This window comes from Psammomys obesus, unplaced genomic scaffold (genome assembly GCF_907164565.1).
Source record: "Psammomys obesus unplaced genomic scaffold, mPsaObe1.curated_primary_1811, whole genome shotgun sequence".
In the NCBI taxonomy this organism is placed as follows: Eukaryota; Metazoa; Chordata; class Mammalia; order Rodentia; family Muridae; genus Psammomys; species Psammomys obesus.
The window spans coordinates 13,970,139-13,984,540 of NW_026586173.1; the positions used below are offsets into that span (position 1 = coordinate 13,970,139).

The 14,402-nt window shown below is 44.6% G+C and overlaps 1 protein-coding gene and 1 pseudogene across 6 annotated transcripts in view; one reads left to right on the forward strand and one right to left on the reverse strand.

Moving 5' to 3' along the window:
- Positions 1-821: 821 nt before the first annotated feature.
- Positions 822-1,172, reverse strand: LOC129672005 (60S ribosomal protein L22-like 1; annotated as a pseudogene).
- A 1,875-nt stretch (positions 1,173-3,047) lies between these two features.
- Positions 3,048-14,402, forward strand: part of Tyk2 (tyrosine kinase 2) — a 33,079-nt gene continuing 21,724 nt past the window's right edge. For 3 of the 6 annotated variants that reach the window (XM_055601279.1, XM_055601281.1, XM_055601285.1), the window contains exons 1-3: positions 3,050-3,172; positions 5,447-5,606; positions 7,355-7,570. In XM_055601279.1, coding sequence (XP_055457254.1) covers positions 7,375-7,570 — 196 coding nt within the window. In that variant the 5' untranslated portion in view covers positions 3,050-3,172; positions 5,447-5,606; positions 7,355-7,374. Of the gene's footprint in view, positions 3,173-5,446; positions 5,607-7,351; positions 7,571-14,402 lie in introns of all 6 variants that reach the window. The other 3 variants (XM_055601284.1, XM_055601283.1, XM_055601280.1) reach the window with 3 other exon arrangements.

Here is a 14,402-nt window from a genome sequence, read left to right on the forward strand (position 1 = left end):
TCTCTACTTAGCTCTGTACCCCATTTTTAATTGGGTTATTTAGTTTGTTGGTGTCTAATTTCTTGAGTTCTTTATATATTCTGGATATTAGCCCTCTATCAGATGTAGGGTTGGTAAAAATCTTTTCCCAGTTTGTAGGCTGTCATTTTGTTCTGTTGACAGTGTCCTTTGCTTTACAGAAGCTTTTCAGTTTTATGAGGTCCCATTTATTGATTGTAGATCTTAGAGCCTGTGCTGTTGGTGTTCTGTTCAGGAAATCATCTCCTGTGCCAATGAGTTCGAGGCTCTTCCTCACTTTTTCTTCCAACAGATTTAGTGTGTCTGGTTTTATGTTGAGGTCTTTGATCCACTTGGACTTTAGTTTTGTGCAAGGTGATAGATATGGATCTATTTGCATTTTTCTACATGTGGACATCCAGGTAGACCATCACCATTTGTTGAAGATGCTGTCTTTTTTCCATTGTATGGTTTTGGCATCTTTGTCAAAAATCAGGTGTCCATAAGTGTGTGGGTTTATTTCTGGACCTTCTGTTTGATTCCATTGATCCACGAGTCTATTTCTATGCCAGTCCATGCAGCTTTTATTACTGTTGCTCTATAGCACAACTTGAGATTGGGATGGAGATACCTCCAGACGATCTTTTATTGTAGCAGATTGTTTTCACTGGGTTTCCCTGTTGGGAGGTTTTTATAATTTATGCAAGCCTTAAGCATCTTCATTCATTCATTCATTTTAGAGAGTAAAATGATTTTTATTTGCTGTCAAAGTCTGATTTTAGGTTTCCTTAGTATATTTTCATGTTATTAAAAGCAAAGGCCAACTAGTCCTCAGACTCTGCCCCATCTTCAGCTTGACTAATCGGGAAAGAACGAAGTCTCCTTGCTAGATGCAACCACGCGAAGCCAATCACAGAGATTATTCTTCTTGAGGTATTTCTTGGGAAGCTATTAGAAACGCCCTTCGAGGACCGTTTCTCAGAAACAGCTGTGCTTTTATTCTTCAGGTATTCGATGTGAACAACATTTTCGAGATTTCCAGTTTTTCCACTGACTTTAACCTTCTCCCATAGAAAGTGTTCAAAATTTCCAGAATCAAAACTTCCATCTTCTACTGGATGAGTAAGGTCCAGATGAAACCTCCAGGAGGACTTCTTGTCTTTCTGTGGCTCCATGTTGGGCTTTGGCCATGGGAAGAGAGCCCCAGTGATTTATTACTGGACACATATAAGTAGTTGGTTACTGAGAACAATCTTGGCAAATGAAGTTCCTTTAAATCGTAAAGGTTACATCTGAAACCTGTTTTTCCTTTGATGTCAAGCCTTTTAGTAGGACAAACCAGTCTGTGACTTTGTCTTTTTCATTGGGTGACCTAATAGCTCTAGAAAAATCAAGCCTGGTTTTTATGTGTGAAATGCATTGGCCAGGCAGCCGCTGCTAAACTGACAAAACTGCAAGCTGTCAACACCATCAGCGATCTGAGAAGGAAGAATTAAAGGAGGAAGTATAATCCAAATGGCCTATGTTTCAATTAAAATGACACAGACTTATCCACTACCTACATGGTTGTCCTAGACTCCTATGGTCTCAATGGCTTTGTTGGGGACAGTGGTCCCAGGTCTTCAGCTGTTACATAGGAAGGACAGAATTATATCTTCAGTTGCTGCACAGAACAGCATAGGCCTTTGGCTGCCAGACTCGGAACTGAGAGATTTCCCTGTGAGGAGTAACATGGGAGCATTGACCCCGCTTTGCCTTAGGCAGAGCAGGGCAGCCAAGCCAACAGTGTCCACAGAGCACTAGTGGCAGGCAAGGCATGGGGTAGTTTTTCCTAGTGGTTAACTTTACCACAATCCACACGGAGTCTCCTGAGCCCAATCTGTCCTCTCTGGAGACCTTAGGGCTGCTTCTGAGGCCCGGCAGCTGTCTATCACAGGAAGCTTTTTCCATTAAACGCTTTATTAGGAGACAGTTTCCTTTACCCAGCCATCTCAAGGAACAAGTCCCACCTCGCTGGCAGTGTCAGAAATGAGTTCAGACTGCCAGGCCCTGGAACCCAGTGCCTGTCTTCCTCCTTCAGGTGTTTCAAGTTTGTCCATTAACCAGTAAAGGTTGTGAAGAGGGAAGTTGCCGTTACAAGTTATCGAAACTAAGGCACCCAAGCTGTAAATGTGTTACCTGTCTTGCCTTAAAGCTTGCCCACTCCTTTGTTCCCCTCTCACCCTAAATTCCAGGCCAAAGTCCAAGGGAGGATGTGACTGCAAAAAGCTGAGTTGGGGGTCCTGAAACCAGATGACCTGGAAACGACCAGTCACCTAATTTTGCTTTCTTGCTCAACCCCTTGTGTCAAAATATGATTGGTCAATACAATAGCCCACCCCGCTTCTCTTCCCAACCTTTAAAACTGTTGTACACTCTCCCTTCGGGGCCCCGGTTTCAGATCCTGAACTGGCCGCCTCCCTGTGTGTGCAGAAAATAAAGCTTGCATTTTAAGCTTCTGCCTGTGAAGTGAGTTTTTCTTGGCTTCCACCCTGAACCCAACAATTTTAAATGTCATATTCAGCAGATGTTTAACTTCTGAGCCTTTCTCTACCACTCAAGGGCCGAGACTACAGCCGTGTGTACAGTCAAACGCGTGGTGGTGCTGGCGATGGCGCCCAGAACTTCATGCATGCTGGCGCACAGTTTTTCACCAAAGATTGTTCAAGGAAGGCTTGTGTGGTGGGGTTTGTTCTACATGAGACCCTGTGTTTAAAAAAAGGCGGGGATGGGAGAGGTTGGATTGGAGGGAGAGCACTGGGAGCCTCACTTCTAGGCGCCTGCAGAAGCCTAGGCAAGCCAAGTTCCAGGGCCTTTCGTGTGCAGACCTCCGTCTTCCGCCCGGCCCTGCAGCCCTCCTCTGCATTTCCGCCCTCACCTCAAACGCCCAATCGCAGAGGCCTCGCCGGTTCCGCTTACCGCTCCAACAAATCACAGCTAAGAGGTGGCCCCCGACATTCTGGTACAAAGATCAATAGAAATGTAAGATCGTAAGCTGGGCGGGACGGACTGCGGCCAAGGTGCATGCGCACTTCAGGCAGCCAATAGCAAGCAGCGCGTTTGCGGGGGACTCGCAGCCGCTCCCCGGGGCGGTGGGGCGGGGTCCAGGGTCCCAAGCCTGAGCGCTCTGGAAACGGTGAGTGAGAGAAGGGGCGCCCCTGAGACGGCAGGGGGAGGGGGCCGGGGACTTGCGATCCCCGGAGTTGGACTCGGAGCGTCCGCTGTGTCCGCACTGGTCGGGAGCCTGGAGAGCGCGCAGTGCAGTTACTGCCTGGGCCAGATGTTTTCGGGCGGTGGGTGGGGAGAGGCAGCTTCTGCCTAGTACACACTTCGTGGATTTCGTTTTCAGGCCTGGCCCGGGGTCCTTACGAGTGGAAAAGGAGGAAGTGGTTTCTTCTAAAAGCCCCTGTTCCCAGGCTGGCGTCTTGAACAGGAATAGATTATGACCCCCGTCTAATAAAAGCTTAATGTACCAGACACTTTACCCTTCAGCCTTTGAGGTAGCTACTGGTACCTGCTCTCTTTCCCGATAAGGAAACTGGCCCAGAGAGGAGACAGGATCCGACAGATCTGACTTTCGGTGCTCTTACCGTCACTTAAATCATTAAGGCTGGTGGGCTCACGACTGGGCGTGATGGCCTATGCTTGTAATTCCAGCACCCGCTCAAGAGGCAGAGGCAGGGGGAGCTGTTGTGAGCTCTAGGCCTGTCCAGGCTATATAGTAAAATGCTGCCTTAAAAGAAAAAAAAATGTATGTATATATGTGTGTATATATGTGTGCGCGCCGTGTGTGTGTGTGTGTGTGTGTGTGTGTGTGTGTGTAAATGCTGAGTATGGTGCATTATTCCTGCATTTAGAAGACTGAGGCAGAAGGATCACCATGAGTTGGAGGTCAGTGTGAGCTACAGTGTGAGTTCCAGGATAGCCTGGGTCACACAGTTAGACAAACATCGATAAAATAAAATAAAGCAAAATAAAGCAGATAGCCTCAGTTGGTAAAGTGCCTGCAAGCAAAAGGACCCACGTGTGAATCTTAACACTCAGGTAAAGTGGGGTCTGACAGCAGGCACATGTCATCCCAGCCCTAGGGGACAGGAAGCTCCTAGGGGGGCTCCCAAGACAGCAGCCAAGACAGGTTTAGTAAGACCCTGTCTCAAAAAGCAAGGGGCAGGGGCAGGGGCAGGAGAGATGCCTCAGGGTTAAAAGCACTGGCTGCTCTTCCAGAGAATCCAGACCCGCTTCCCAGCAGCCACATGACAGCTCAAAATCATACGGAAGTGCAGTTCTCGGGTATCTGACTCCTTCCCTCTGCTGGCTGCTGTCAGTACCAGGCACATATGAAGTGCAGCACAGACATACATGAAGGCAAAATGTTTATGGACATTACAAAAAAAAAAAAAGATGGAAGCCAGGCAGCGGTGGCGCACGCTTTTAATCCGGCATGGCAGAGGCAAGCCATCTCTGAGGCCAGCCTTCTATACAGAATAGTTCCAGGACAGCCAAGGCTACAGAGTGTAAAGTAATAGAGGAAGGACCTATGTCCACTTCTGGCCCCCGTATGTGCACACAAGGAGCAAACTTTCACATTCAGCTGCACACGCATGCATACACACTCGAGTATACCATGTACATATATGCCTGCACAGGAATTCATACACTGTGCAGACGCCCCGTACACCATATATACACATGCATGCACAGTACACATGCATACCTTCACACATATAGAGTACCTCCTCATGCCCTATCCATGCACACATCTGATTTATGTACATACATGCATAACCATGTATGCACACACATGCACACACCATGCACACACTTGGACCATGCTCACACTTTTTTTTTTCCCTTTTTGGTTTTATGAGACAGGGTTTCTCTGTGTAGCCCTGGCTGTCCTGGAACTCGCTCTGTAGACCAGGCTGGCCTTGGTCCACCTACCTCTGCCTCCTGAGTGCTGGGATTAAGGGGGGCGGTGTATAAAGCCTTGTCCCTGAAATGTGAGGAGCCAGGTGAGCATTCCCATAAGGGGAGTCCGAGCAGCCCTGGTCACTTACGGGGCCGGATACTGGGCACTGAGAAAAGACTCAAAATGCTGAAGCTCGTATTTATTTCTGTTTGTGTGTGCATGCGTAAGTGGAGGTCAGAGGACAGCTCAGAGCAGGGTTCTCTCCTTCCCCTGTGTAACTTAAAGGGACTGAGCTCAGCTCGTCAGGTTTGGCCACTAGTCCCTTTACCTGCTGAGCCATCTCACAGGCCTGAAGTGAAGGCTGCCTTTTGGTGGTCCTGGGCTTAAAGCCCAGGTCATAGTTCATGCAGGACACATGCTGCGCTGCTTGCAACCCCTCCCCTCCCAGTGGGTTCTCTTTGGGTCATATACGGTCGTTATTGTTCTTCCTGCCTCGCTCAGGCCCTGCTGACCTAGTACCATGCAGAACCAAGTTGGAAGATCTTTCCACAGCCACAGCTTCAGCGTCTCTGATTCATGCGGGGAAACGGAGGACCAGTGGACCAGCAAGGCTAATTGCATTGCCTGAGGTCGCAGACGAAGTTCCAGGACATCCAGCCAGGTCTGTCTCATCAAGTCTGACCGCCCTCTGGGAGCTTGGTTCAGAGCAGATACTGATTGATTGGCTCAGTGACGCACTGATTGAGACAGCATCTCACTGTGTAGCCCTGGCTAGCTTGAAACTCTTCTACTTAGACCAAGCTGGTCTTGAACTCACAGAGTTTTTGGGTGAAAGGCACGCACCACTGAGCCTGCCTTAAATTTATTTTAGTTTGTTGTTGTTAAGGTGTTTTCGTAGGGTAGGTGTGGCACATGTGGAAGTCAAGGCGACAACTTTTGGGGAGTCAGGTCTCTCCTTCCATCATGTGGGTGCCAGGGAAGAACTCAGATTACAAGGCTTAGCAGCAAGCATCTTTTACGCCTTGAGCCATCTCCCTGGCCCCTGTTTGTTTATGTTGAGACAGGATCTTATGTAGCCCGGGCTGGCCTTCAATACCTTACGTATCTGAGGATGGCCTTGAACTCCTGATCTTACTGCTTCCCTCTGAAGTGCTGGAATAGCAGGTGGGTGCTCCCCTAAATGTGCACCGCAGAGTTGCTTTTCAGACTGTTGTAAGGACAAAGCTGGCCGTGGAGAGTCCTGTGCGCAGCTCCAACAGACAGAAGGCCGAGTGAGGAGGCTTTGGAGTTCAAGGCCAGCATGAGCCAGATAGACAGACATTGTGAACCTCATTGCCCTTCCAGAAACAAGGCAGGAGGGTGCAGCTTACTGGCACTGTTGTATATCTGTAGTTCCAGTTACTGAGAAGGCTGAGGCAGGTGAATTGCTTGAATGTAGGTATTGAAGAACAGTCTGAAAAAAGCATTGTAAGATCTTTTTCCAGGGTGTGTTCAGACTAAATAAATACTTCCCAGGAGGTAGATGACATACATTTATTTGTTTGTTTGTTTATGTTGTTTTTTTGAGACAGGGTTTCTCTGTGTAGCCCTGGCTGTCTTGGAACTCACTGTATACAACAGGCTGGCCTCAAACTCACTGAGATCCTCCTGCCTCTGTCTCCCAAGTGCTGGGATTAAAGGCATGTACCATCATTCTGGGCCAACACACACCTTTAATCCCAGCACCCTGGAGACAGAGGCAGAGGCAGGCAGATCTCTGTGAGTGCGAGGCCAGCCTGTGTACATAGTAAGTTCCAGGCCAACACCAGGGCACAGTGAGATCCAAAGAAGCAGCTGTACACCTGTAATCCTAGCACTTGAGATTCAGACATGAGGATCAGAACTGCAAGACCATCCTGGGCTACATAGTGAGTTCGAGGCCAGCCTGGTCAACCTGAGTTTTTTTGTTGTTTGGTTTTTGTTTTTTTGAGATAGGGTTTCTCTATGTAGTCCTGGCTGTCTTGGAACTGACTCTATAGACCAGGCTAGCCTCGAACTCCAAAATCTGTCTGACTCTGCCTTCCAACTGAGAATTTTTTTTTTTTTTTAAAAGAACAAATAGGGCCTAGCTATGGTCAGAGGCTTGGTACTTGGCATTCTTCCAGAGAACTGGAGTTCGCTTCTCAGGACCCACATCAAGTGGCTCATGACTGCCTGTCCCTCCAGTTCCATGGGAGTCAGTGGCTTCTGTGGACACCCACACACAGTTGTGCATACACACAGATCTTTAAGTAAGAGAGTACAGTTGGAGGCAAGTCTGGGCTACGAAAGAGTCTGTCAAAACGGAAATGAAACAAAAACATAGGATGGCTTTGCCGTCACTAAAAATGGGTCGCAGCTGGCTAAGCACCCCCGCCTGTCCTCCAGCAGCCCAGTGAGTGGTGACCAGCATGCCTCTGTGTCGGCGGAGAGCCACCCGGGAAGAGAGCAAAGCGGATGGCACAGAAGCTCAGCCCATGGTGCCCACAGAAAGCTTGACGGTGCTGCTGCACTGGGCGGGCCCTGAGGGCGGGGAGCCCTGGGTCACCTTCAGCCAGGCATCCCTGACTGCCGAGGAGGCCTGCATCCACATTGCACACAAAGTCGGTGAGTATGGCGCCTCAGGGTGGGTGGGGGCGGGGCGGGGCTGACGCTTTGTTCCACAGTCACTGGACAAAAAGGAGTGAGTAAGAGGGGCAGCGCCAGCTTAAGTCAGGGCCAGCCGGGACTGTTATTCTGCTGAGGCAGGGGTGTGCTTGTGCCTGTGACCTCAGAGCTTGGGAAGCTGAGGCAGCAGGATCTGTCACAAGTCCCAGGCCCAACTAACTACACAGGAAGACCCTGTCTCAGAAAGCAAGTCTGAGACTCAGTGTAGAGCTCCTGCCCGGAATCCCTCAGCGAAGGGGCTGGAGAGATGGCTCAGCGGTAAGAACACTGGCTACTCTCCCAGATGACCTGGGTTCAGTCCCCGGCACCTATGTGGCAGCTCACAACTGTCTGTGACTCTAGTTCCAGGGGATCTGGCACCCTCACATAGACAGACATCAAAGTAAAATACCAATGCACAGAGAAATAAATAAACCTTAAACATAAAAAAGAGTTCCCCAGCAAGGGGCTGCCATATGACCCGTGGAATAGCCCTAGCCTAGAATCCCCCAGTGAGGGGTTTGGGTGGGGACTAGTGAAGCCTTCCAAGTATGTGCAGGGTTCTAATTTCCATCCTCTGCACCCCCCAATCAAGTCACTAACAGCACCATTAGGCCCTCACCTCCTCAACTTGTTTTAGTCCTAATTATGTCAATGGTGCCACCCTTAAGTTCCATTAACGTGAGTTTGGTGAGTTTGGTGATTAAGATTTCAGCTTGTGAATTAGGAAATGTTCAAGCTACCACAAGGAATGTGCTGGCAGTTGGACTGTGACATCTTTCACCACCTCACTTTCTGTTGTGTTAACATGAGCAAAGGGACCTGCACCGTATAAAGAAAATAGCCTCCACGCAGGTCCAGAGGACGTGCTCGGGTTGAGGAACCAAAAGACCTTCAGGCTGACTGGGATACAGGAAGTAAAAACTGAAACTCGGGGCTGAGATCGTCACTCAGCTGGCAGGACACTTCCCAGCATTCCCAGCAGCCCAGCCTCTATCCCCAGCACCCACCCGCAGGAACCGGGAGTGGTGGTACACACCTGTCATCCCTGCCTGGGAAGTGGAGGAAAGCTCAGAAAGAAGTTCAAGGCTAGACAGCCACAAGGCAGCCACATACAGACTTTCAGCCCAGCCTGGGCTCCGAGAGACTGTCTCAGATAAGAGGAATTAAAAGCAAGCATCAGAGGCAGAAGCCAGGTCCTGGTACTCGGTCCTGAAGGGGTTGGAGTTTCTTAGTGGTCAACAGGGAGCCGTGGAAGGCTTCAACCAGAGAGTCAGGCGGCTGGCATATTAGAAGGCTATTTGACAAGCAAGGACCATGTGGGTTATTGCTATTTACTATTGATATATCTTTTAGCTAAAGCAGCAGTTGATCCTAAAGCAGCTGTATACGGAAATCCCCACACAGAGACTGGGATTTATTTAATTAACCTAGAGCACAGTGCTGGGCAATAGTTATTCTGTGCTAAACTTCCAAGCCCGCGTAGTTTCCTATCATTCAGATTTCACCCATTAGACTTGCTTTTAGTCATGTCTTAGGTCCCATCCCATCACTCCACTCTCCAAGTGGTTCCAAGTCCTCTCTGGATTCTCTCTCCTTCCTCCTGGACCAGGATGTCCCACCCTGTCCTCTGCCATTGCTCAGCATTGGGACTGGTTTTAATTGACAACACAGAGAACAAATGGTGGCGTGTTTACACACACTTGAGACAGGTGATGCTTACAATAAGCATCACAGTGCAATGTCCCATTGTCCAGATTGAAACCAGATAGTGGGGTAGATAAATTAACATTTGAATGAACAAGGGTAAAATGTTTGCAGAACAAAAGAACATTATACCAACATTTCCCCCTTTAAGTCCAATAAAAGGCGCCTTTTCTTTCAATACAATAATAATTATAAAATTGTGAAAACTGTTAGGTAAAATCTACGTGTGCAATGTCCAGTCCATGTGTATTTAGCACATGGAGAGGGTATCTTAGGAGAAAGTGTCTGATTATCCTGTCTATCTTGACAAGTTTAGAGTTCTATACCTAAATTAACTTTTTATCCTTATTGGTATTACCTATATGAAAGAATTTTCTTGAATTCTAAACAACTCAAGCTTAAATGTGGTACTGTAACTATTTGGTCTTCAACCCCACCAGAGACTTGAGAAGGAATAAAATTAGTTACTGGAGTAAATAGGAAGTGCACATTAGCAGCTTCCAAAAAATTAAAAAACTGATAGAGACAGTTTGCTGCCTGAACAGTCACCCATAACTATAACGTTGGAGCATCATTTTCAGCCTCCTGACTCAGAATATTTGACAGACATACATGTGAAGCACGAACTATTTAGGACTTGCTTGCCCTGTCTTGGCAGAGTTCGGCAGTTGACTTGTCCTGCATTTAAGCTTGCCCATTTTTGGCAAAATTTGTATGTCCTGAAGCGAGGGTATTTTCTTTACCTGAGTGGCTCATTTGCCACATTTGAAGCCATCTCCATGTGGAGGTTCTATGATGCTCATCATCTTCTCTGAGGTTGGCAGGGTGCTGCCAGGAGATGACCCATCTCATTGTCAAAGAATCTTTAAAATATTAAATAATAAAGGCATTTTTAAATGCCATATTCTGTAGGTTTCTGAAGTTTTTGAAGACTACCTATCTTTATGTAATTGATCTGTCTACAAAGTCATATTTATCTGTTAAACCTAGGATGTATATTCCTGTGATAAATTAGACTAGTGTCTAATTTAGACTGACATGACTATGAGTTGATTAACTAGCAATTAACTTGCATTACCTAATATCCTAACCAGTTTTTAATAGCAATTTAAAAGTTGAATTTGTATCAGTATACTAAAGCTTATACCAATGTATCAAAAATAGACTTTTTTTGCATCAATATGCAAAATCTTACACCAGAGTTCAAATTAATCTTATTGGAGAATAACAAATAAAACCCTAAGTTGAGTAGATTCAATAATCTACCTTTTATCTTATTATTCCTATAAAATATCCCTGTATTCTCCTTTTTTTCTTTTCAACTCCTTTTCTCCTTATCTAAGAAAGATAGAGAAAAGAAAAAGGGAAAGAGAGAAATCCCTGAGTCTAACCTTATTTCTCTCTGAATAAGACCATTAATAATTTATAAACATCTCCCAATGACAATAACCATTCATAGCCACAGAAAACAACCAAAAACCTACCCCCCCCCTTAAGGAAAATTGGACGTCGTTCTCATGGATTTCTTCTAGCTGACATTTTGGACACGCAGAAATCCTGTTAGGGGCCCAAAGAAAATTGGGAAAAAATGGTTAATTAAGCAAGCAATAACATTTGAATGTTGAGAAATTTCAGGCTTAATAACAGTTCTGTTTGGAACAGTCTGTTTGGACCAATTGAGATTAGTAGCTTTCCTCAAAGCTCTCTTGGGAGCAGGCTTAGGTGAGAAACAGCAATTGAAGCAGCTGAGGCAGGAACAAGCAGAACGCTGGAACATGTAAGATGCTGGAGCAGATGTGTTAACGTCTCAGCACGATGGAAGGATTCTGTCAGGTTTGATCCAGCGTCTCCCGTATCCAGCCCTTTTGTTCTGCAAATATATAATTTCTCACAAGTATAAAATTCTAAAATTATAAATGTATGAGATGTTCAGGATGAAACTAAACTGTAAACCAATTTTATCTATGCCAATTAAAAGAATGGCATAATAAATTTTGAGGATATTATTGGCCATGTATTGTTGGAGTTCTGGTTAGAGACATTTTATATGTCTCAGTCAGTTTTAGAGTTGTTCCCATGTGAAGGGATCATCAATTTATGTTACCTGTTCTTTTTGGTCTTCTTGATTTCTCTCTTCCTGTGGGTGGCCAAGGTCTTCCTCTGTCATGTTTGATTTTTATTAGTTTAGAAGGACCCCATAATCTCTCCTGTATGAACATACACAAAACCTCTTCCCCAACATAACACATTCCCTACTCTCCATTGTGAAGTTAGTGTATCTTGGAAATATATAGGCTGAAATAACTCAGCAGATTTTTCTTTTTCAAACCTTTTTTTTTTTTTTTAAAGATTTATTTATTATGTATACAATGTGTGTTTGCATGTACACCTGCATGTCAGAAGAGGGCATCAGATTTCATTATAGATGGTTGTGAGCCACCATGTGGTTGCTGGGAATTGAACTCATGACCTCTGGAAGAGCAGCCAGTGCTCTTAACCTCTGAGCCATCTCTCCAGCCCCCTCAGCAGATTTTTCTATAACCCAGTGTCTCTCCACAGCTGTTGTTTGTTGTTCATTAACATTTAAGAAAGTTAAGGTCAATAAAGCATTATGTAATCTATCTCTAGGGGTTTTTAATACCCCTCTCTGTTAAGCATGTCCCTTAAAGTATGATTGGATCTTTCAATGACTGCTTGGCTGGTAGGATTGTGAGGTATACCTGTTACACATTTTATCTTATGTAAGAAATCTTCCCATTTTATTAGAGACATATGCTGTGGCATTATCAGCCTTAATTTCTTTAGGTACACCCATAACTGCTATCACTTCTAATAAATGCGTAATAACCAAATCGGCCTTTTCAGAACTTAAGGCTGTTGCCCATTGAAACCCTGAATTTGTGTCTATAGTATGGTGCACTTCACCAAACTCTGTAAAATAAAGCACGTCCATTTGCCAAATTTCCTTTCTTTGGTTTCCTTTAGGGTTACTTCCTGCAGGTAGTGGAGTTTGGCTATATAAAGAACAAGTGGGGCATTTTCTCACAATTTCTTTGGCTTGTTGTCAAGTGATAGGAAACTCTTTTTAAACCTTTGCTGTTAACATTTTTTATGAAGTTCTGAGACCTCTAACACACTTCCTATCAATAGTTGATCGGTTTCATCATTGCCTTGTGCTAAAGGGCCTGGTAGGCCCGTATGAAATCTGACATGTGTTATATACAATGGGTTATTTCTATTTCTGATTACTTGTTATAATTGAAGAAACAGTGAAGTTAAGTCCAAATTATCCTGAATTAGATCAGCAGTTTCTACATGCAGAACAACTCTTTCTGCATATTGAGAATCTGTGACTATTTTAAGAGATTCCTGAAAATCTGATAACACCAAGAGAATTGCATATAATCCTGATTTTTGAACAGAATCATAAGGACTCTCCACCACTTTTATCACATTTTCTGACTTATAACCTTCCCTTTTTGATTTATTGGCATCCGTATAAAATGTAGGAGTTCCAGAAATTGGAGTTCCTTTTATTATATGAGGGAGAATCCAATTGGTTCTTTTTATAAACTGAAGTCGCTTGCTTTTTGGGTATCTGTTGTTGATTTCTCCCAAAAATTCACAACAAGCTCTTTGCCAATATTCATTGTCTGCCATAATGACACAATCTCAGCATTGGTAAAAGGCACCACAATTTCAGCTGGATCTATTCCAGCCAGTTGACGAAGTCTCATTTTCTCTTTTAGGATCAATTTAGAAGCCTTTTCTATATAGGTTTTTAATTTTGTTTGTGTGCCAAAAATATCCATTTTAAGACACAGTTCTCCCTCTGCATAAGAATTCCTGTGGGAGAATGAGTGGAGGGAAAATACAGGCCCTCTCTAGATCAACACGGTCAATACATGCATCTTGTAATTTCCTTTCTACCAGAGCCAACATCTTATTTAAGTCCTTATCACTCTGTAAAGTTTGAAATAAATTACTTAGCTCTTGAATAGCTAAACCAATGGTAGGCTGTAGCCAGTTAATATCTCCCAGCAATTTTTGAAAATCATTAAGAGTTCTTTATTGGTTTCTTCTAATTTGTACTATTTGTGCTCGAATTTTCTGTAGACCTATTTTGTATCCTAGGTAATTAATAGAATCTCCTCTTTGTATTTTTTTGGGAGCAGTCTGTAATCCCCAACAAGGCAAAGTTATATTTGTTTCATCAAAAATATTTTCTAGTGTTTTCGCATCTGAATCACTTAATAAGATATCATCCATATAGTGGTAGATTATGGATTGAGGAAATTGCTTATGAATTATCTCCAATGGCTGTTGTACAAAATATTGCCACAAAGTACGACTGTTTAACATCCCCTGTGGTAAGACCCTCCAGTGATCTCTTTATTAGACAGCTTCTATTCAAAGTGGGCATTGAGAAAGCAAACTTTCCCTATCATGTTCGTGTAAAGGAATTGTGAAAAAGCAATCTTTTAAATCAATCACTATAATAGGCCATTCCTTAGGTAAAAACGAAGGCAATGGGATTCCGGATTGTAACGATCCCATTGGCTGAATAATTTTGTTAATCGCTCTGAGATCTGTTAACATCCTCCATTTGTCAGATTTCTTTTTGATGACAAATACAGGAGAATCCCAAGGGCTGTTGGACTCCTCTATATGTTGAGCCTCCAGCTGTTCCAGGACTAGCTGTTCTAGTGCCAGTAATTTTTCTTTACTCATAGACCGTTGTTCAATCCAAATAGGTTGGTCCACCAACCACCTTAGTGGTAAGGCTGTAGGGGTTTTATCAGTAGTGGCTTCCCAACACAAAGTTGGAAAGACGGCCTCTGCTCTATTTTCCACCGTTCCTTCAGTTTCAATATTATTTAAAATTATCTTTAACTTTGGTCTTTGATCATTTATAGAGGTTTGCCAATGTATTTGTTTTTTGTTCCCTTCCTGGTGTTTTGATTTATCTATAGAACCTGCTCTGGCCTTGCTGTCTAATTTTTTAATGTTTATTCCCAGAGCAGTGGTGTTTAACTTTCTTGTGGAGGTGTGTCCCTGTCCTGTATTGGGCCTGTGAGAAGCCCCT